This window comes from Marmota flaviventris, chromosome X (assembly GCF_047511675.1).
Source record: "Marmota flaviventris isolate mMarFla1 chromosome X, mMarFla1.hap1, whole genome shotgun sequence".
Lineage (NCBI taxonomy): Eukaryota > Metazoa > Chordata > Mammalia > Rodentia > Sciuridae > Marmota > Marmota flaviventris.
In genome coordinates this window covers 15928761-15950804 of record NC_092518.1, presented here as the reverse complement: position 1 = coordinate 15950804, position 22044 = coordinate 15928761, and the positions used below count along the sequence as shown (strand labels likewise).

At 38.3% G+C, this 22044-nt stretch overlaps 2 protein-coding genes across 3 annotated transcripts in view; both read right to left on the bottom strand.

Moving 5' to 3' along the window:
* Mbtps2 (membrane bound transcription factor peptidase, site 2) overlaps positions 1 to 21829 on the bottom strand; it is a 45212-nt gene extending 23383 nt beyond the window's left edge. For both annotated transcript variants that reach the window (XR_011705677.1, XM_027927250.2), the window contains exons 1-5: positions 21667 to 21829; positions 18349 to 18497; positions 16366 to 16585; positions 7589 to 7692; positions 5497 to 5624 (exon numbers count right to left, since the gene is read on the bottom strand). Coding sequence is in view for 1 of the 2 variants with exons in the window: in XM_027927250.2 (XP_027783051.1) it covers positions 5497 to 5624; positions 7589 to 7692; positions 16366 to 16585; positions 18349 to 18497; positions 21667 to 21741 (676 nt within the window). In the remaining variant the exon portion in view is untranslated. The remainder of the gene's footprint in view (positions 1 to 5496; positions 5625 to 7588; positions 7693 to 16365; positions 16586 to 18348; positions 18498 to 21666) is intronic.
* Yy2 (YY2 transcription factor) lies at positions 159 to 1470 on the bottom strand. Its single transcript, XM_027927251.2, has one exon. The coding sequence runs from the start codon at positions 1403 to 1405 to the stop codon at positions 281 to 283; it is 1125 nt and encodes a 374-aa protein (XP_027783052.1). The 5' UTR covers positions 1406 to 1470; the 3' UTR covers positions 159 to 280.
* Positions 21830 to 22044: the final 215 nt, after the last annotated feature.

The following is a 22044-nucleotide window of genomic DNA, read 5'->3' as shown; positions in this document are numbered from 1 at the left end:
GTCAGGCTCATCAATCATTCTCCTGTAGGGAAAAAACTTCACAGAAATATCATTACAGAACAAGGCAGTGAGTGCATTTTAACAATATTATGCTACATAAAATTTGCTTTTTCAGAAATATTTTAACTTTAACTATTCTATCAAAACATGACCTTGCATATTCAGGATACATTTTTCTTTTTTCTTGGAAAACACCTTTTTTCCCTCAAACAACAAAGGGCAGACATACTCTCAACCATACCAGTGGAAGATACTTCCCGAATTGGGGAAGGATCTTTTTTCACTGGCTGGTCTTGTTCTTGGCATGCATTAAGATATGCGACTTCAGGTTAGTTGATTGAGCAAACTTCTTATTACAGCCATCAAAAGGGCACACGTAGGGCCTGTCTCCAGTGTGGATTCGTACATGGGTGCGCAAGTTGAAATCCAGAGAAAACCGCTTTCCACAGCCTTCAAAGGTGCACTGAAAGGGCTTCTCTCCAGTGTGAACCAACTGATGTCGCTTTAATTTGGAGCTCTCAACGAAAGCTTTGCCGCATTCTGCACATACGTGGACTCGGGGACCGTGGGTGTGCAGATGTTTTCTCATAGCAGAATTATCCCTGAACATCTTCACGCAGCCTTTATGAGAGCAAGCGATGTTTCTTGGGCCATCTTCTTTGGGTTTTTTTGGCTTCATTCTAGTAAATTCTGCCAGCTGCTTGGGATCAGAGAGGTCAATACCTGGTATTCCTTCAGGAGGAAGTTTCTTCCCTGTCATGTACTCAGAATAATCAGGAGGTGAGTTTTCAGTCTGTCCTTGAACCTCTGTCCCCTGGTTTCCTTTGTCAACTGAGGGCCACATAGTGACAGAGAACTCTCCCTCCAGGGTTTTCATCTGCACCTGCTTCTGTTCCCACTTCTTACTGCCCAGTTCAGAGCTGCCGTTTCCTACCTTGGCCTCACTGCTGGCATTCTTGCTGCTGTGCTTGCCACTCTGGCTGGTGTGCTTCCCACCACAGGCTGAGGACATGGTGGAGCCAAAAAGAGATGCTAGGGTCTGCTGGAAACTGACATCTTCACCGCCGACTGGGTCAACCACTTCGCCCTCGAGCTCATTGTTGGCTGGCAGGTTGTCTGCATCACAGTAACCCACCACCTCCTCTTGGGTCTGCACCATGATCATTTCCTGATCGTATTCTCCGTGGCTGGCAGTGAGAGTGACCAGAGGCTGAAGTGCAATTAGCGGTGGGTGGTTGTGGCCACCGTGGACCCAATTACCGCTAATATCCTCGTACACTTCAATGGTTTGCACGGCCATAGTCTCCAAAGGAACCGTTTCCACATTAATCTGGTGCAGTTCTACAACATCTACAGGCATCTCCAAATTTTCTGTGGTAATGTAGATAATGCTGTCTGAAGACATGGCAGAGATTTTGCAGTGGTCTCAGCTACTCCGCAGCTGGTACAGGCCAGGAGATGGCGGAGAACCAAGGAGAACGCAGGTTCAAGTACAAAAGCATGAACTGCAGAGGAAGGCACGAAATTGGAAAGCGTGTGTGCTTGAAGAAAGCGTGGGCTCTAACGCAAATTACAGGCGATTGAGTCAGAAGACACTTGTTCTTCTGGGAACACCAAGCGCATGCGCCTGGGCACCACACGCATGCACTTCCGGCCACTGAGCAATCGCGTGCCCACGTCTATACCCACGTCAATGCCCACGTGCTCCTCTATACCCACGTGCTTGTGCTCGCGTGTTCGCATTGAACTTCCGGCTTTCTTGCCGCGCTACTGTTGTTTGAACATTAATTTTGCTGTCCAGATCCTTACTGAATTTTTCTGCATTTCATTTCGGTTGATTTTGTAACCCCCCCAACCAGGCTTATAATTAAGTATCTGGGGAAAAAAGAAAAGCCACTCATTTTTAATATTTAAGCTTCTTTATTTCCTCTAATTTAATTACACTGATCCACATTTACAGATCAACATTTAATAGTATCAACAATAGTTGATAGTGGGATTCGTTGTCTTGTCCTTTAATAGAAATGCTTCTAAATGTTAAACCAGTATGAAATATACAGTTATTCCTACTTTTAGTATTTTACAAACTATAAACAGATTTTGAATTTTGTTAAACACTGTCAGTATCTTCTGAGATGAGGAAAGTTTTTCCCCTAATGGTGAAAAATATTTACTACAGTCAAATAGATTTCCTAATGATGAGCCATCCTTGCATTCTTGAGATAGGCCATATGCTTATAAATTTTCTATACACGAAAGATATATCATTGGTATATTGACTTTAAAGAAGTCTCAGTTTTGCTGGGGCAGTGGCACAAGCCTGTTATTCCAGCAACTTGGAAGAGGGAGGCAGGAGGAAAACAAGTTCAAGGCTAGCCTCAGCAACTTAGTGAGACCCTGTCTCAAAACAAAAAATAAAAAGGGCTGGTGATATGGCTCAGTGGTTAAGTGCCTCTGAGTTCAATCCCTGGTCCAAAGAAAAAAGAAAAGAAAATCTATACATTCAAGATTTGAAAGAGCCCGGAGTGGTGGTGCATGCCTGTAATCCCAGTGCCTGGGGAGGCTAAGGCAGGAGGATTGCACGTTCAAAGCCAGCCTCAGCAACTTAGCATGGGCCTAAGAAAATTAGTGAGACCCTGTCTCTAAATAAAATACTAAAAAGGGCTGCAGAGGTTAAGCAACCCTGGGTTCAATCCATGGTAACACAAAAAATTAAAGAATTCTACCTGTGAATTTTATAGGGGCATTCTTCATCAACTTTGTTTTAATTTTCTCTGCATTAGCTGTCAATTCCCACACTGACTAATTCTGTCTATAGATGCTTCCTCCCATCATTTAATCTTTTTTTCCTTCAAATAACTCTTAGATTTAACAGTTCTAATTTTATTTTTTCCATTGTTTTCTGCCTCTATTCTTTTTCAAAAATTGTTTTGTAGTTGTAGATGGATAGGCTTTTATTTTATTTGCTTATTTTTATGCTAAGGATAGAACCCAGTGCCTCATATGTGTAGGCAAGCATTCAGCCACTGGGCTACAGCCCCAGACCCTATATTCTTATTACTTCTTCATTCTAAAAAATATTTTATAGCTCTTTTCCTACTCTTCATTTTGTTTTCCTTTTTTTCGGTACCAAGGATTGAACTCAGGGCTTTATCCATGCTAGGCAAGTGCTCTACCACCAAGCTACACCCCAGCTCTTCATACTCAAGTTGAATATTTAACTTATTTATTTCCATTTCTAATTGCATAATAATCACCTAAGATAGTGAATTTTCCTTATGGCAAACTTTTAGCAAAACTTCACAACTTATTCTGGTAAAATGATTTAATTATCATCATTTTTATACTGCAATTCTGGTTTTAAGTTGATCCAACATGTGATTAAAACAAAATTCTAAATTTTGTTTTAATTTAGGAACTTAAGTTCCTACTATTATTTTGGTAATTTATTGAAGACTTTTTTGTGAACTAATACATGGTCTTTTTTTCTTTTTTAATTTCATGGGCACTTGAAAGTAAATTGTCTTCTGTGTTTATGTTATAGAATTTGATTTGCCTATTTTACTAATTTGAGCTTCCATAGCTTGTCTTTCTTATACTTATCATTATGTGTTGAAAGATGAATATCTTTATTAAATTTGTTTCTCCTTGAGCCTTTTCCATTTTTTTTTGTTCTAAGTTTTGATGGTTTGTTACTTCATACAACAAGATTCATAACTATTGTTTATTTTATTTTTTAAATGCTTATTTTTTAGTTTTTGGTGGACACAATATCTTTATTTTATTTTTATGTGGTGCTGAGGATTGAACCCAGTGCCTCACGCATGCCAGGTGAACACGCTACCACTTGAGCCACATCCTGAGCCCCTATTGTTTTATTTTTCTCTTTCTTTCTTTTCTTTTTTCTCCCTTGTTGTATTGTGTATTGGACTCAAGGCTTCTGCATGCTAAGCCAATGCTATACCCTCAGCCCCACTATTATGTTTTCATATTATCTTATATTCTTCATTATTACTAAGTGATTCCTATGCCTCACTTAATGCACTTTGGATACATCACATATAATGGAGTATAATTTCTCATTCTTCTGGCTGTCTGGCACTATTTATTTTGTGTGTGTGGTTCTGGGGATTAGAACCCAGAGGCCTTGTGCATGCAAGGCAAACACTCTACCAACTGAGCTATATTCCCAGCTCTGGTTGTTTTTGTTTTTTGGTTTTTTTTTTTTTTTTGGTACTGGGGATTGAACTCAGGGGCACTTGACCACTGAGCCATATTCCTAGCCCTATTTTGTATTTTATTTAGAGGCAGGGTCTCACTGAGTTGCTTAGTGCCTCACTTTTGCTGAGGCTGGCTTTGGAATCCTGCCTCAGTCTCCTGAGACACCCAGCTTATTTTATCTTTTGATGATATCAGTTTTGTTGACCTGTTTCATGCTTTCACTATTGTAATTTGAAAGTTTTATGTGTGTCTTTAGATCTTGTAGTGTTTACATTTAAGTGGTACAGTCAAGCCTCTATTTCTGATTTATCAACTTCAGGTAGACTCTCTTTCCACTATGATGAAGTTGAGAACATTAGTACTTAGACTTCCTGTTTTTACTTTCCTCACCTCCAATTTTTTTTGGACACTTGTATAGTCACAGTCTGTTCAAGGATTGCAAGTTCAAAGCCAGTCTCAGCAAAAGTGAGGCACTAAGCAATTCAATGAGACCCTGTCTCTAAGTAAAATACAAAATAGGGCTGTGGATGTAGCCCAGTGGTTGAGTGGCCCTGAGTTCGATCCCTGGTATCCCACTCCAAAAAAAAAAAAGAATTATAATTACACTCTTGCTTAGCTTCAGTTATTCCTTTTAAAGAGATGCAGAATTGTGATGAATTTGTCATATACTAATTTAACTCAGATGGATCTATGTATCCCAGAATTTCTTCCTATGTAGCTGTATATCTCCAAGTGATTCTGTTTCTCTGAACACTGACAATGTTAGAAGTCATTATCCATCCTCCCCATCCTTGAGTGCTATCTCTTCTCCATTTCTGAATTCCTTTATCTCTTGGTTGATTCTTCAAGTTCTCTTTTGATTTGAGCAAATTGCCCTGTATTTCAGCTGAAGTAACATTCTTCATAGTTTGCAGGCTCTGTTTTTCTTTTATTTTGTAGTGCTGGGGATCACAGGAACTAGCACATGCTAGGTAGGTGCTCTGCAACTGAGCTATATCCCCATCCCTTGGTCATTTTTTGCGTCAGTAAAAACAAAGCTTTCTTCTGTGTTTTGTTTTTTAAATTTTAACCATTTGTGTTCTTTCAATTGGTCTTAAAGAAATAATTATAAATTATTTTATTGTACTACTTTTAAGGGAGCCTTATAAGCTGAGTTTATTAACCAAAAGATGTAATTTTTGATGTCAGTACTTTCAATAAAACCACTAACCATAGAAAACTAAAACAAAAACCACAGATGAATGTTAAAAAAAAAAAGAAAAAGTCGTCTGTTACCTGCACAAAATATCCTTAGCTGCTGAACTGGTGATATAAGTTGCAGATGGGTAGTGAACAGATCCACAAATGCTCCAGGATAAATTATGAAGAGAAAAATCCCAAAGCCATTAAATCGAACTTGTTCCCTAAGAAATCACAAGAGAAAAAGGAATTTACTAATACTATTGCATTTGTCATATTAATAATTTATGTAATTTAAAAAAAATCACTCTAATTTCAAATTTTGATTTGAAAACCAAGTCCCTGGAATCTAAAAAACTGTGTTGATACACTATATAATCATGATTTTAGAATAGTGTAGTATATATTTGGCTGTCTAAGAAATTAAAAATTATAAAACAGATAGCATTCTGATATAGACTAACAACTTCATTATGCTGAATAATAACTGAAATTAGACATATATATAAACAGATGGTTATTGCTGAGAAATTAAATGATAATAATTTTTATGGTTTCCTATGAACTATTTTTAGAGAAAGACACAGAAGAATATATAATTATCAAGTAAATTATCAAGTAAATTATCAATTATCTTAGCTATTACAAATAGCAGGGGAGATTTATTCCTATTGAGGTAATGTTAAATATTTTTGAAAATATATAATGCTCAGATTGTCCTTAAGAGAACTATTTTTATCACTTTATTTTCTAAAATAAGCATTATACTAATAGTCTCATAAGACCAAACAGCTACTCTAAAAGAAAAGCAGCACCCTAATATATTGTGCTGTCAATACTAAATATATAAGACAATACAATTTACTTTTGTTGGCAATTGAGATTTTATTAAAAAATTAATTACCCAAGTTATACTATTAAGTTGTTAACAACACCTCTATATGTAAACCCTAAAAGACTGCAAAATAAAAGCAAAGGTGAGAGTTAAAATAAAAGTTAATTGCCCTTTAAATCACTACCATGCACATCTGTGCAACAGTGTATGTTCTGTCAAGATGAGGATTTATTGCCAACAGACTCTAGTTCATAAGCAACTGGACAATAATAAGAAGCAATCAAGTTATTTCCTCTAAATAGTAGTTTGCCTTTTCTCTCGGCTACATACTCAAAAGGATGAAACACATTCCTGTGAGCATGCTTGGTTATAGCAGTAATTATCAGCAGGGTGACAAGGAAGTTGTGATGTACCTTCTTTCCACTATGATTTTTGTTGTTTTTGGCACCAGGGATTGAACCTAGGGCTAATCATTAGGCTTAATCATTAAGCCACATTCCCAGCCCCTTTTTATTTTTTATTTAGAAACAAGGTCTAGCTAAGTTGCTGAGGTGGCTTTGAACTTGTGATCTGAACTGCTGGGTTTACAAGTGTGCAACATCATGCCTGGCTCCATCGTGATTTTATAATTTTAGTAGGCTTTTAATTACTCAGGTATAATTAGAATGATTATACTTGGGTATTAAAGACTACCAAGACATGATTCTCAAAGGAAGTCCTAGGTTTCATCCTCTTCTTATCTTCCACTTGAGTTTCTAGATAGGCTATGATATTTGTTAAATCAGCATTTTTAGTTTTCTTACTCTAGCCAATACTGCACATGACCAGATGCAGGAAATTATTTCAGCTAATAAGCCAAAGAAAGTACCAAGGTGGGGGCTGAGGTTGTAGCTCAATGGTAGAATTCTTGCCTAGCATGTTTGAGGCACTGGGTTTGATTCTCAGCACCACATATGAATAAATAAAATAAAGGTCCATTGACAACTTAAAAAAAAAAAAAAGAAAGTAGCAAGGTGTGTGAGGGAGATTGAGTGCAATGGTTATCATTCTAACCCAATGACAAATAGAAACATTAGCTTTCAAGATGGGATGAAAAACCTTGAAGCACCATGAAGCCACAACCATGCCAGCAAAAGGCAGAAAGACACAAATTATAGATATGCACATTCATCAATATATTAATCTTTTCTAGAAAAAAGAAGCTACCTCAAAGTAATACATGAGGGATATGCACTGGGCAATTTCCAGAGAAAGACTAATAGTTATTAAATACAGCAGATTTTAGTAACTAACCCTCCTAAATGAAAAGCTTCTTTGCATGTAGTAGAAAAGAACAAAGATAAATATCATTACCTAATAGCTGCTATTCCATGTCCAATTTCATGTACAACACCGCTAATGAGAACTGCAGCGAAGAAATAGGTCAGTTGATTGACAGGTAAATTTATTCCAGGAACCTGTTCATAGACACAACATGGCAGTAACTGTCAGCTGGAGGTGCAAGGGAGCTTGGGCACCAAGAGATAATGATATTCACTGTGTATTAAAGCTTAGACATCCAAACTGCATGTTCTGTACACTAAAGATAACATGAACATTAATGATTCACTCATCTATACCATAATTAAAAGCAGAAACACCAGTCAGTTTCTGAATTGGCAGTTTGTCTGGAACAAGCACAGCACCAATACAAAGTGAAAAGGAGACACTAGGTTAAAAAGTTGGAACTTTATTGGGGCTGGGATATAGCTCAGTTGGTAGAGTGCTTGCCTCGCATGCACACAGGCCCTGGGTTCAATCCCCCCCGCATCACAAAAAAAAAAAAAAAAGTTGCAACTTCAGCTTCCTGAAGAGCTCACCATGAGAGAGCCCAGCATAGTGGCAGGGAGTACAGAGTGACAGTGAAGGAGGCAGCAGTTGATCCATCCTCAAAGGCTGGATACTTGATTTGAGGATATTTGTTAAAATTTATAGTCCTTAAAAAATTATAAATCCTTCCTCTGAATTGTTACTGTATGGTTTTAAGTACTTATGTGGAGTGATTCAGAACATCTGCCCTTGCCCCAAATTAGTGAGTTTCATTTTAATATTCTTAAATTATAGGACAGCTGATAATGAAAGCTAGTGTAATAAAACATTTGATCAGCATGGGAAAACAATGCCCTTCATTGCTTCTATTCAGTTTGTCAATTATATTGGTCAGAAAATAGTACCAAAAAGATACACACACACACACACACACACACACACGTATATATATATATATGTGTATGTGTGTGTGTGTGTGTGTGTGTATATATAAAATTAAAAAAAATATATTTTATTAGTTGTTCATGGACCTTTATTTTATGTACTTATTTATATATGCTGCTGAAAATCAAACCCAGTGCCTCGCACATGCTAGACAAGTGTTCTACCACTGAGCCACAACCCCAGCCCTATAAATTGAAATTTAATGCAGAAATTAAGACACTTGGAACACAGCTACATTATGGACACAAGGAGCAGGAGTTGTCTTGCAATCATGTGCCCCTAAAATACTGTGCATATAAATATTGATGCATATATAAAGGAAATTTGCTATTATAAGAGCTGGATATTATAACATTCTTTTAGTAAGTCCACAGTCTTCTCATAAGGTAAATGATCACTCCCAACTTACACCATCTTTTAGGGAGAGATTCTGTAATTTCCATAATGAGCACCTATTTCTCACAGTCTAAGAGTTGTGACCCAAATGTTATCTTTCTGGAGAAAATACCATCTTTCATTCATTACTATTATTTTATATTAATTGAGAATGTTTAAAGAAGAAAAACTGGAAAACTTAAAGAAAAATTGAAGTGTATAATCCTGCTGGCGAAATACAAAAAAAAAAAAAAAATTTTAAAGTTTTCAATGCTTTCCTAACTCCTTGAAGCCCCATCCCCACCTCACGCACCCCTCCCCCTTGACTGATACACAGGGGTTCTTACCCACTGAGTCACACCCCCACTTCTTTTTTTTAAAGATTTAAAAAAAATATTTATTTTTTAGTCGGACACAATACTATTATTTATTTATTTTTATGCCGTGCTGAGGATCAAACCAGGGCCTCTCACTTGCTATGCTAGGTGAGCACTCTACTGTTGAGCCACAACCCCAGCCCATACCTCCAGATCTTTTGTTAAAATATTTTGAGACAGGGTCTTGCTAAATTACTTAGAGCCTCACCAAGATGCTGAGGCTGGCTTTGAATTTGGGATCCTCCTGCCTTAGCCTCTAGAACTGCTGAGATTACTGGTGTGCACTACTGCGCCAGGCTTAACACGAGTTTTAATAGTCACATTATAGTCTTTGAAATGGAATGCTGTGCATTTAATTGTTTTAAAAATTTCTGCTCGGGGCTGGGGATGTGGCTCAAGCCCTAGCGGTAGTGCACTCGCCTGGCATGTGTGCGGCCCGGGTTCGATCCTCAGCACCACATACAAAACAAAGATGTTGTGTCCGCCAAAAACTGAAAAAAAAAAGTTTCTGCTCTTCTAAATAATATGATAAAGATATGGGTACATATACCCAAATATTTTGGGGGAATAAATTTTTAGACGAACATAGTTGTTAAGGACTCAGGTTTTGGAGGTATATTGCTTGGGCTCCAGGTCCTGACTATCAATAACTAAATAAATGACCTTGAGGAAGTTGGCATATTATTCCTCAACATTTCAATTTCCTATATCATTAAAATGGAAATAACCAAATTTGCATAAAAGGGCATTTTGAGGATTAAATGTGCTAATCTTTATCCACTAGTTAACATTATGCCTCACAGGAAAACATTTACTCTCAAACTTTAAAGGATTTTTGTGTTAGCTTTGTCTCTATGACCAAAATACTTGACAAGAACAACTTAGAGGAGGAAACTTATTTTGGCTCACAGTTTCAGATTTTCAGTCCAAGGGCAGCAGACTTCATTGCTCTAGGTTAGAATGAGGCGGAACATCATGGAGGAAGGGCGTGGCAGAAGAAAGTGTTTGGCTCAAGGAAACAAGGAAGCAGAGAGGGTTTGGGGGAGGGGCTAGAGGGAAGATACACCTTTCTAAGGCACACCCAGTGACCCACCTTCTCCAGCCATGCCCCACACCTATAGTAACCATCAAGTCAGTCCATTCAAACTAGGATGAACTGATTAAGTTACAGCTCTCACAATCCAATCATTTTACCTCAGAATATTCCTGAATTAACACAGAAGTTTTTTGGGGACGTGTCATATCCAAACCTTAACAACTTTGATACATACTATCACACTGTTCTTCAAAAGCCAACCCTTCCATAAGCTTGGACAAGCTCATTTTATTCAAATTTGTGATGGAACTACATTTTTTTGTTCATTAGTAAAACTGAAATTCCCTCATATTTTTGTCAATATTTTTGACATTTGTGAGTTGCCTACTTATGATCTTATGACCTTTTTTTAAAATCCTAAAGTATTCATCTTGAGGGGCGTAGATTGCTTGTCTAACATGTCTGAACCCCTAGGTTCAACCCACAGCTCCAAAATAAGTAAAATAAATATTCATCTTTTCCTCACTAATATTTAAGATTACTTCAGATATAGCAGTCCTTTGTAATACATCACAAATGTATTCCCTAGTTTGTCTTGTAATCTTATCTTGCTTTTCATTTATAAATAAATTTTATGTAGTCAAATCTATCAAGATTCATCATTTCCTACAATACTAGGAGGTTTTTTTTTTTTTTTTTTTTTAATACTGGGGATTGAATCCAGGGGTGCTCTACCACTGAGCAACAACCCAGTCCTTTTTTTAAAATATTTTTTTTACTTGCCAATGCACTTTATTTTATTTATTTATATGCAGTGCTGAGAATTGAACCCAGTGCCTCACACATACTAGGCAAGCACTTTACCACTGAGCCACAACCCCAGCCCCATTCCAGTCCTTTTTAATTTTCATTTTGAGCCAGTGTCAGCTAAGTTGCTGAGGCTGACTCAAACTTGTGATCCTTCTGCCTCAGTCTCCTAAATTGCTGGGATTATAGGCGTGCACCACTGTACACAGGTAGGAATGAACTTCAATGTCAACTATGGACTCTGAGTTGTGATGACCAACCAGTGTAGATGTGTAGGTTTGTCAATTATAACAAATATATCACTCTGGTGGGGGTTGTTGATTGTGGAAGAGGCTGTGCATGTGTAGGGGTTGGGAGGTATATAGGAAAACTCAATATTTTCCTCTCAATTTTGCCAGGAATCTAAAACTCTCTACAAAAAAAAAAAAAACAGCTTTAAAATAAAAAAAAATTAAAGGTGTTACTGTTACATAAAATTCATACTTTGACATTAGTTTTACGCCTTCCTCGTTCTGTGTTCATATAACAATAATCTGAGGTTCTTTCTTTCAAAGAATTTTATGATTTAAAGTTTCAATTCCAACTCAATCAGAATTTATTCAGCAGGAGTTTCATTTTTTAGGATTTTTTTTTTTTTGTACTGGGGATTGAACCTAGGGCTTTGCGCATGCTTGACAAGTGCTCTGTCACTGAGCTATATCCACAGCTCCAGAGGAGTTTCACTTTTTTTTAAATATTTATTTTTTAGGTGTAGATGGATACAACACAATGCCTTTATTTTTATGTGGTGCTGAGGATCGAACCCAGGTCCGGCCCGTGCTAGGCGAGCCCTCTACCACTGAGCCACAATCCCAGCCCCAGGAGTTTCACTTTTAAGCCTCCTTTATTAAATGAAGAGGAGATTCACAGAATGCTGCTTTGATCATTTTCCAAATTCCAATAATTCCATGCCTCCTTTCTCTGGTTATAAAATCCGTTTCATCATCATTCGTAATGTATGCATAATATCTCATTATCTGAAGTTCTCTTTACTTGACCCTATTGAGCTACTTTTTTCTCACAAATATCAATATCCCTTTTCAACATACTTGCTCCAGTCTCATGTTGTTAAAGGTCTGTTCAATTCTGTTGTTTAGTTTTCTCTGACCCTTCTCTAAATTTATGTACTATGGCCAAGTGCTGTGGCACACATCTGTAATCTCAGCGGCTCCTGAGGTGAAGGCAAGAGGATCATGAGTTCAAAGCCAGACTCAGCAACTTAGTGAGGCCCTGTCTCTTAAAAAAAGGGCGGGGGGTGCTGAGGGGCTGGGGTTGGGGCTCAGTGGCAGAACACTTACTTGCTTAGCATGTGTGAGGCTTAGTACCACATAAAAATAAATAAATAAAATAAAGGTATTGTGTCCATCTATAACTAAAAATATTTTTTAAAAAGGGCTGGGGATGTGACTCAGTGGTTGAGAGTTCAATCCTGGTACCAAAAAAAAAAGATTCACTCTCATATCCTCTATCTCACAAAATATCCAGGTTGCCTTACCTTCCTTTCAAATAAACCAGTAAGCCTGATCTAATAGGATATTTGTTCCTTCTCTTTATTGTCTTCTGGATGTAATAATAAGTGAGATAAGGTAAGAATTTTAGTGTGTGACTATACCAACAGATGGTAGGTCTTATTTGCTGGCAACAGTACAAAATGGCCCATCTGTTTGCTGTGATCACACAGGGTATTAGCTGTATCAGAATACTGAATACAGAATACTCTCAATAACACAAGAGTGCCAGGGTTTGAGGAATTAATACTGAACATGGTGTGTAGGGAATTTTAGAGTAAACTGAATTTTAGAGTAAACAGTAAACTGAATGTATGTTCTTTAAGCTACAATGGCTTATATCAAACTCAGGAGACAAAAATTCTTTTTTTTTTTTTTTTTTTTTTTTTTGGGGTACCATAGATTAAACCCAGGGACACTTAACCAGTGAGACACATACCTAGCCCTTTTTCAAAAATTTGATACAGAGTCTTATTAAGTTGCTTGTGGCCTCACTATACTCTATACACTGAAGCTGACTTTGAACTTGCAATCCTCCTGCCTCAGCCTCCCAAGCTGCTGGGAGTACAGGCGTGTGCCACTGCACCCATCAGACATAATGTCCTTAATTACACATAAATAGGCATGGTGGACTACAGGTTTGCTGACTTCTTTGTGTGTATGTGAGAGGTAGGGACTAGGGATTCAACTGAGGGTCACTCTACCACTGACCTACACACTCAGCCCCTTATTTTTTAATTTTGAAATAGGATTTTACTGAGTTGCCCAGGCTGGCTTTGAACTTACAACCTTCCTGCCTCAGCCTCCTGAGCTGGCTGCTAACTTAATGGTTCCAAAGCACAGTTTGCCTAATAGAATGAATATTTTTGTGAAAACTAGAATAAACTGAAAATCAGAAAGAAGAAACAATTTCTTCTCTACACAACATTTTGTCATTCAAAATCTAGAAGGTAGATACATCTGTCAATTATCATGTTTTCTCCATCAGTTTCTTTCCATCCTATCCTCTTTTTGGTGAGCAATAACCAGTCAGGTAACCTGAGAGTCATCATGAACTATTCCTTCTTCCTCTAACCTCACATTCAATCTGCCACTAAGTCTAAAAACTGCACTCCAAAAGATAACTTGAATCCATCTCTTCCTTTTCCTATACCACTAATTTAGTTTAGATCTTCATCACTTCTAATAGCCTTCTTAAATGGTCTCCCTATCTTTAGTTTAGCCAACTTTGCTCCATTTTGCACATATCTATTATGTATAGGTAAAACTAAAACTTCCTAGAATGGTCCTTCCTAACCTAGACCCTACCTATATTTCCCATCTTATCTCCTGCATTGTCCTGTTCTCTTGCTGACCCTCCTACCCATTCTTCCACCATATAATTCATAGATATAGGTCAATATTATTTATACTTTCTTGAAATATCTGTCCTCCAGAGGAATACAACATAATGTGTGTTGGCTCTAAGGTCAGTGATGATGGACCTATTATTTACTAGCTGTGACCACAGGTAGAGTCACTATCTCTGTGCCTTGATTTTTTTCATCGGTAAGTCAGGGAGAACACCAACAGTTACCTCTGGATAATCACAAGAGTAAAATAAAAAAGGTACAGAAAGCTCACACAGGAAGCGCTGAATGTTAACTAGGTCTTATTATTACTATGATTATTCCCTCCTATGTTACATTGTTTCATTACTGAGATGCCCAATTTCTATCTTCCTTTCCCAGTCAATGTGAACTCTTCTCATTATTCTGTTAAGATTGTCTTTTTATTCTTTTCCCAGTGCCAGGCTCACCTTGCATTCCTATACTGTTCCCACAGCACCTTATATGATGTTCAACTGTAGTGCAATCATAAAAGCTATCCTTCTAAAAGTTCTGCCAGGATTGGATTTCTGTCCCCCACGTAAATAGGGCCTAGCTATACTTTTCTAGTGCTTCACCCGGTGAATAGTTTTTACTTCTAAGAAAAAACTGACTATTTATCATTCTCTATAAATGACTTCTAAATCTTTCCATAATTACTGAGCCTAGCAGAGATCACAAAGAAATGAGTTAAAAAAAACAGAAAGAGGAACTGGGCATGGTTGGCATAACTATAATCCCAGCTAATTTTAGGAGGCTGAAGCAGGAGGATCGCAAGATTGAGACCAGCCTGGGCAACTTAATGTAAAAAGCTAGGGATGTAGGTCAGTGGTAGAGCACCTCTGGGTTCAAAACCCAGTCTGCAAATATAACTGTCACTGACTCTTAAACAGTATATTCCATTAACAAAACATGATTAAAAACTTAATATCCATGCTTCATGGAATGGGAACTATAAATTTAAAAATGTGAAAAAAAAATAAATAAATTTAAAAATGTGAAATAAAAGTGAACCAACTAGGGCTGGGGATGTAGCACGATGGCACAGTGCTTGCCTAGCATGCCTGAGGACCTGGGTTGTGCAATCCCCAGTTCTGCTTAAAAAGGGGGGGGGGGGACTGGGGATATGGTTCAGTTGGTAGAGGGCTTACCATGGAATGGTAGGTATAGGTATACACATGTTCTTTAATGTGAGAATTATTGTAAATAGATTACAGTCAAAGGAGTACAATTCAGCACATTATTCTTTACATCAAGAATCACAGTGACTATTTGGAAAGGTGTTATACCTCTTTTCTTGTGTGTGGTGGTGGTGGTAGGGATTGTACCTAGGGTCTCACACATGCCCACAAGCAGTCTACCACTGAGTAACACTCACAATCCCAGTATTATACTTTTTTTTGGTACCAGGAAATGAACTCAGGAGCACTTAACCATTCACCCACATCCTCAGCCTTTTTTTTTTTTTTTTTGTATTTTATTTAGAGACAGGGTCTCACTAAGTTGCTAAGGCTGGTCTCAAATTCGCGATCCTCCTGCCTCAGCTTCCTAGGCCACCAGGATTACAGGTCCATGCCATGCGCCTGGCTATACTTCTTTTTGGCGGGTACTGGGGATTGAACTCAGGGGCACTCGACCACTGAGCCACATCCCCAGCCCTATTTTGTATTTTATTTAGAGACAGGGTCTCACTGAATTGCTTAGTGCCTCACTTTTGCTGAAGCCGGCTTTAAACTCACAATCCTCCTGTCTCAGCCTCCCCAGCTGTTAGGATTATAGGCACACCATCTTGCCAGCCCAGCTATACTTTTAATTAAAAAGATATTATTGGTTATACTCTGAAAGCCATGGAATGAAAAGGGGAACACTCTGCATAAGACTAAAATACAATTTACTTGTACATTATAGATACCTTAAGTCAGCATGCTTATTCCTTGAAAGCAACAATCATTTAACACCTTAAGATGACAATATGAATTAAGCTGAATATCTCTGTAATTGCTGACAGTTTTGATACTGGCCCATTTGTTCACTGCTATAACTATTATGCTACTACCAAATATCACAATTCCTCTCATTACTTACTAATTAGTATTTTTTACTTAAAATTTTTTTTTAGTTGTCTATGGACCTTTTATTTTATTTATTTATATGTGGTGCTGAGGATTGAACCCAGTGCCTCACACATGCTAGGCTCTGCCACTGAGCCACAACCCCAGTCCCCAGTATTTTTTATTTAAGCAAGTAATTTGAAAAATTTTAAGGCTTTTATTTTCATGTTTATATTATGGATACTAGGTATACTAGCCAGAAAGAAATCTTGTATCTACATTTCAACAGTTATTTAAAACAAAAAGAAGGTACTTACCACAACTTGTAACACCTGTTCATTGTGAAGAGCAGAGGAAGAGGAGGAAGAGGAGGAAGAAGAGGAAGAAGAAGAAGAGGAAGAGGAGGAGGAAGAAGAAGAGGAAGAAGAAGAGGGAGAGTCAGCCATCATCTGTGCCAAAGTCTGCATCAATGTTTTTCCAAGAAGAAAAAAAGAGCTAAACATGGCAATTACACCAAAGACCATTCCAAAATTGAACCTGTCAAGATGAAAAAAAAATCATATAAATGTACAACTCTTCACAATCTGCGCACTAACAAATTCACTGCCCAACCACACTTCATAGCTTTAAAATAATGGCTAAATGTTCAACAACTCTGTCTCGTTTTCCTCTCTGAACTTCAAATACTTGACTCTAGCACTGGCGCTAATTTCTTTAAGCAGTTATAATAATTTATAATTTCCTGGTACCCAGAGAGGCTCAGTGTTGATCCCAATTAAAAAAAATTAGTTGGGTTCCTCTCATGGTATTTGCTCATTCACACAGCTCTATTTTGATCTTATTTGAACATAGTTAGGACAACTCTTGGCATTATATACCATTGTTTTTCACTTATTTTTGTCTGCATTGTATTTTAGCTTTACTTTGAGATAAACTAGTCTAAATATTAATATGGGAAGATTTAATAGTTCATTTTCTTCTACTTTTTTAATAATTAGAAGTTACTGTGCTATAGTGGAGAATAATATGTTCCATTTTCTTTTTTTTCTTTTGGTACCAGGGATTAAACCCAGGGGCACTTAACCACTGAGCCCATCCTAATGTTTTTATTTTATTTATTTGTACCAAATATTGAACCCAGGGGTGTTTAACCACTGAGCCATATTCCCAGGTGCACCACCTGCCTTTTTAAATTTTAGAGACAGAGTCTTGCTGAGTAGCCGAGTTGCTGAGGGCCTCGATAAATTGCTGAGCCTGGCCTAAAACTTGAGATCCTCTTGCCTCAGCCTCCCAAGTTGCTGGGAATTATAGGTGTGTGCTACCACAACCAGCTTATTTTTTAACTTTCTGATAAGTTGTGTTTTTCAAGGAACTGGTTCATTTCATCTAAACTGTCAAATTTATAATTGTAGACTTGTTCTTAATAGTCTCTTTTTTGTCTACAGAATCTGTAGTAACATCCTCTTTTCAATTCTGACTTTGAGTTTGTGTTTTTTTTTTTCTTTTCTTGATTAGTTACTTTTATTAATCCTTTCAAAGAACCAAAATTTGGCTTTGCCAATTTTCTTTATTGTATACTTTCTATTTCACTAATTTCTGCTCTTATTATTTCCTTTGTTCTACTGTATATTTTGATTAGCATTAGTTGCATTTTCTGTTAACTCTTTGATGATTTAATTGTTTATATTTAGCTGTAATCTATCTGGAGCTATATTTTTAACAAAAAGGAATTCAGACCACCCTCCAACCCCACCTTCCCTCAACTAAGAACCTGTCAGGATCTGGGGTATCCTAGAGATCATTGTAAACCCAAACCATAAAACACAATTTTTCCCCCACATTTTTTATTGGTGCATTATAGTTGTACAACCATGACTGTGTGTGTGTGTGTGTGTATGTGCGTGTGTGTGTGTGTGTACTAGAGATTGAACTCAGGGGCACTCAACCACTAAGCCACATCCCCAGCCCTATTTTATATTTTATTTAGAGACAGGGCCTCACTGAGTTGGTTAGTGCCTCACAGTTGCTGAGGCTGGCTTTGAAGTCTACATCCTCCTTTCTCAGCCTCCTGAGCTGCTGGGGTTACAGGTGTTTGCCACTATGCCCAGCACAACCATGATTTTTAATGTATGTAAAAGCACAATGATACAATCCTATAAAGTTATTAAAAACTAGAAAAATTTTCTACTGCCAATATTCAAAAACTTGGTAGATCAAAAATATGATGGAAATGGCTAATTTAACAAGCTATTCCTCATGAACATGACTAATTTAAATCAAAAAGAGAAGATGAAGAGTACCACTGGTAAAGCATCCTTGCTTTCCGCCGTCCCCAACTATAAAAGGCACGATTGAAAACTGCAGTTTGCCATCTTATGTGAAAAGGGGAGATGCTCAATCCATTGTTTTCCAGCCAGTCTTCATAAGAATGTTTAAAATAGACAGATGACTATAAGAGAAAGAAAAAAATTTCATATCACTTAATTTTGAAGAACAATTTATAACATATAAGAAGTGAAAAAAGTATTTTCTATAAGAAATCACAATGCTGAACTGCTCAAATGTCTTTTAAAGCTTTCTGTTTATTCTTCAGAGTATTAAAGGTTTGAGCTGCTGAAGTTAGGGTCTGGCAAATCATGGCCCACAAACCAAATATGGCTTACAACCTGTATTAGTATAGCCTGTGAACTAAGAATAGTTTTTGCACTTTTTTTGGTACTGGGGATTGAACTCAGGGGCACTCGACCACTGAGCCAAATCCCCAGCCCTATTTTGTATTTTATTTAGAGACAGGGTCTCACTGAGTTGCTTAGCACCTCGCTAAGTTGCTGAGGCTGGTCTCAAACTTGTGATCCTCCTGACTCAGCCTCATGAGCTGCTGGGATTTCAGGTGTGCGCCACTGCACCCAGCCTAGTTTTTGCACTTTTAAGGGATTTTAAAAACCAACAACAAACAGGAATATATGACAGATAGACTGTGTTGCCCACAAAGACTAAAATCTTTTATAGAAGAAGTTTGCTGACCTCTGCTTAGAATGGTATTGTCCAACAGAAATATAATGTGAGCCACAAATGTTAACAACATATAAATTTAAATTATATTTCAAATTTTAAATAATCAAAAAGTGATTAATTAGCATGTATTTTAACCCCAAATATCCGAGATATCATTTCAACATGTAATGAATATAATAAAATATTGAGATACTGGTTTTGACTTTGTTTGAAATCTGGTATTAACTTTAAACTTACAGCACATCTCTATTCAGAATGGCTCCATGTCAAATGCTTAATAGTCACATGTGGTCAATAACTACCACATTGGACAGCACAGGTTTCCTTTTTACCACAGAAAGGAAAGAGGCCTTATGTTACAATCAATTCAACACAAAGGATAGGTTAGTTGGAATCAGTGCTTTCCTTCTTTTTAATTTCCTTTTTGCTACACTGGGGATTGAATCCGGAGGTCCTTTATCACTTAGGTAGATCTCCAACCCTTTTTTTTAATTTTCTGCTTTGAGACAGGCCCAGGCTGTCCTCAAGTATGTGATCTTCCTGCCTTAGCCTCCTAAGTAGCTGCAGTTAGAAACATGTGCTACCATGCTCAGCTATAATCTGTGCTTTCTATCTTCTGAGAAACCCTAAGTTAGGCCAACTTCCAACATGTAAAAGTACAGAACTTACCTAAAGCCATCTTGGTCTCAGTAACATCTCTTAAATTCTCTGGGGGTTGTGGGAATAGTTGCTTATACACAGCTACAATAGTTTTATATTTAGGAGAGTTTGAAGTACTTGACTAATACAGGATTATAGATAACATAAGGCTATGTTATATATCTGACAATTATAATAAGGACTGTAAGTAGATATAACTGATGCTCACCTATGTGAGGCTTATTTGTCCTAGAAGGTTATTTCAGCCCTATCACAGTGATTAAAAAGTGACCTGAGTCTGAATATACATATCTAAGGTTTTCTCATCTCAGTCTTTGGGTAGCTTTTAAAACCTCTTAGTTTTCCAAGACTTTAAAAGGAGAGTGACATACCCCTCCAGCAGATATGTACTGCAAAAAATGCTAAAACAAAACAAAAAACAACTAAGGGTGGAATAGCAGATCAAGCTAGAAGCAGAGAAGCTGAAGGTACAAGCTCCTGAAGTTAAGGTCTCTCTATTCCCTAGGCAGACACTCTGAATGAGTCATTAGGTCTTTTGATTGAGAATTAATACTCTTAGGGAGCTGAGGGCTGTTACTGAAATTAAAGAGACATCCTGATCACCTCATATACTTGATGAAAGACTGTATAGATTTGACTTTGTGTGTGTGTGTGTGTGTGCGCGATACTGGGGATTGAACCCCAGGGGTGCTTTACCACTGAGCTACCTCCCCAGTCCTTTTATTTTTTGAGATGGGGTCCTTACACCTTAGGTTGTATAACAAGCCTTTATGTGGATGTACTAACATATTCCTCTCTATAATCTCAGGAGATCCTTCCTATTATTATTCCTATTTAAAGATGAGAAACTGTGGCACAGGTAGTAATTTGCCCAGTCAAAATGGTTAGGAAGTGGCAGCACCCAGCTCTCCTAAGAACTACGTGTATAATCTCTTGCACTTGGCAAGTTTAAAAATAATGACGAACAAGCATCACTTCATTTTATTGTTATATCTAAGACACACAATACTACAGCATTCTATTTAAAACAGTATTCATTACATAAAGGTTTTCCTGTTCATAATTGGTGTTTTTATTAAACCATTGAGAACGTATATGATCTTATTCCACATATAGTTACCCTCACACCCCCCCCCCCCAATATTCGACTGGAAAAGGTTCTTGAAGCACGTGGTCAGAAAATCGTTGCTATTTTTTGCTACCATTCCCAAATAACTCAAATATGGACCATGCACCCAGAGGGCGTGTGGCTAGTGTGAAGAAGGTGCAGGGTGCAAATCAGAATTCGAATAATAGAAAACTGGTTATCTAAATCCTTGATACTTGAGCGTGCTACTTTCAATAATGGTCTGGGGACCAGCTGCATCGGTAGCACTCAGGAACGGATTAGAAATGCATAATCTTAGGAACCTTCCCAGATCTGCTGAATCAGAATCTGCATTTTTAACCGGAACCCCAAGATGACTCTCTGCACCTCTGAGTTTGAAATCAGTGATTTCAATCATGACTTGATTTAGATTCATTCCAATACCATTGTCTCTAGAGGGTCGTAACCCTAAAACAATGAGGGAAAAGAAAGCCTTTCCTACAGATGTTTTATTTTCCTCCCTGGTACACTGCTACTGTGGGGTCCAGCAAGACCCGCCCCGCATCCCCTAGCCCACCATTGTCGCCTTCCCGGCAAGATCAAAGGCAGCGATGACCGTCACCCGCAATGCGGCAGCGGTAGCTGCGCGGGCCGCCACACCCCTCCCGCAGCCAGCCGTGCTTTATTTACTCCATCGGGCGGATGCGCCACGCAAAAGGCCGCACGTGGGCACCGGCGGTGCGGCTTCTAGCCCCGAAGGCTCTTGGCAGGGGAAGAGAAAGGCCTCGGGCGACACAGAACCTTGCGATCGGGCCCTGGTCACCACCGGCTTGGGTCTTAGGCCCGAGGCCCTCACCTTCAGCACCAAGTCGGTCAGGTAGACGGCAGTCCAGCCGCCCACCACCACCACCACCAGCGACACTGGAATCATGGCGGCAGCGGAGAGAAGATGAGCCCCGGCTTCCTCCTCCCTCAGAGCTGCAGCCGCCGACCGCCAGGCGCCTTACAGCTCCAACATCCGCGCGGGAACCAAATTAACCTGCGGTTCCTTTAAGGCGGTGGAGACGTTTCCCTCCGGATTCTTCCGGTGCCGATACACGGTCGCACTTGCGAGTACCGGAAAATGGCGTAGGGGATTATATTCTTGTGACACTAGGCGCCGCTGTCTTGGGAACCCCTTGTTTTCGACTACCAGTCTTGTGGAGATTTGTTAGGTTTTGCCCGTCTCTGCTGT

Excerpts from the sequence above, each read along its gene's own strand:
- Yy2 (XM_027927251.2), bottom strand. The coding sequence starts at position 1,405 with ATGTCTTCAGACAGCATTATCTACATTACCACAGAAAATTTGGAGATG.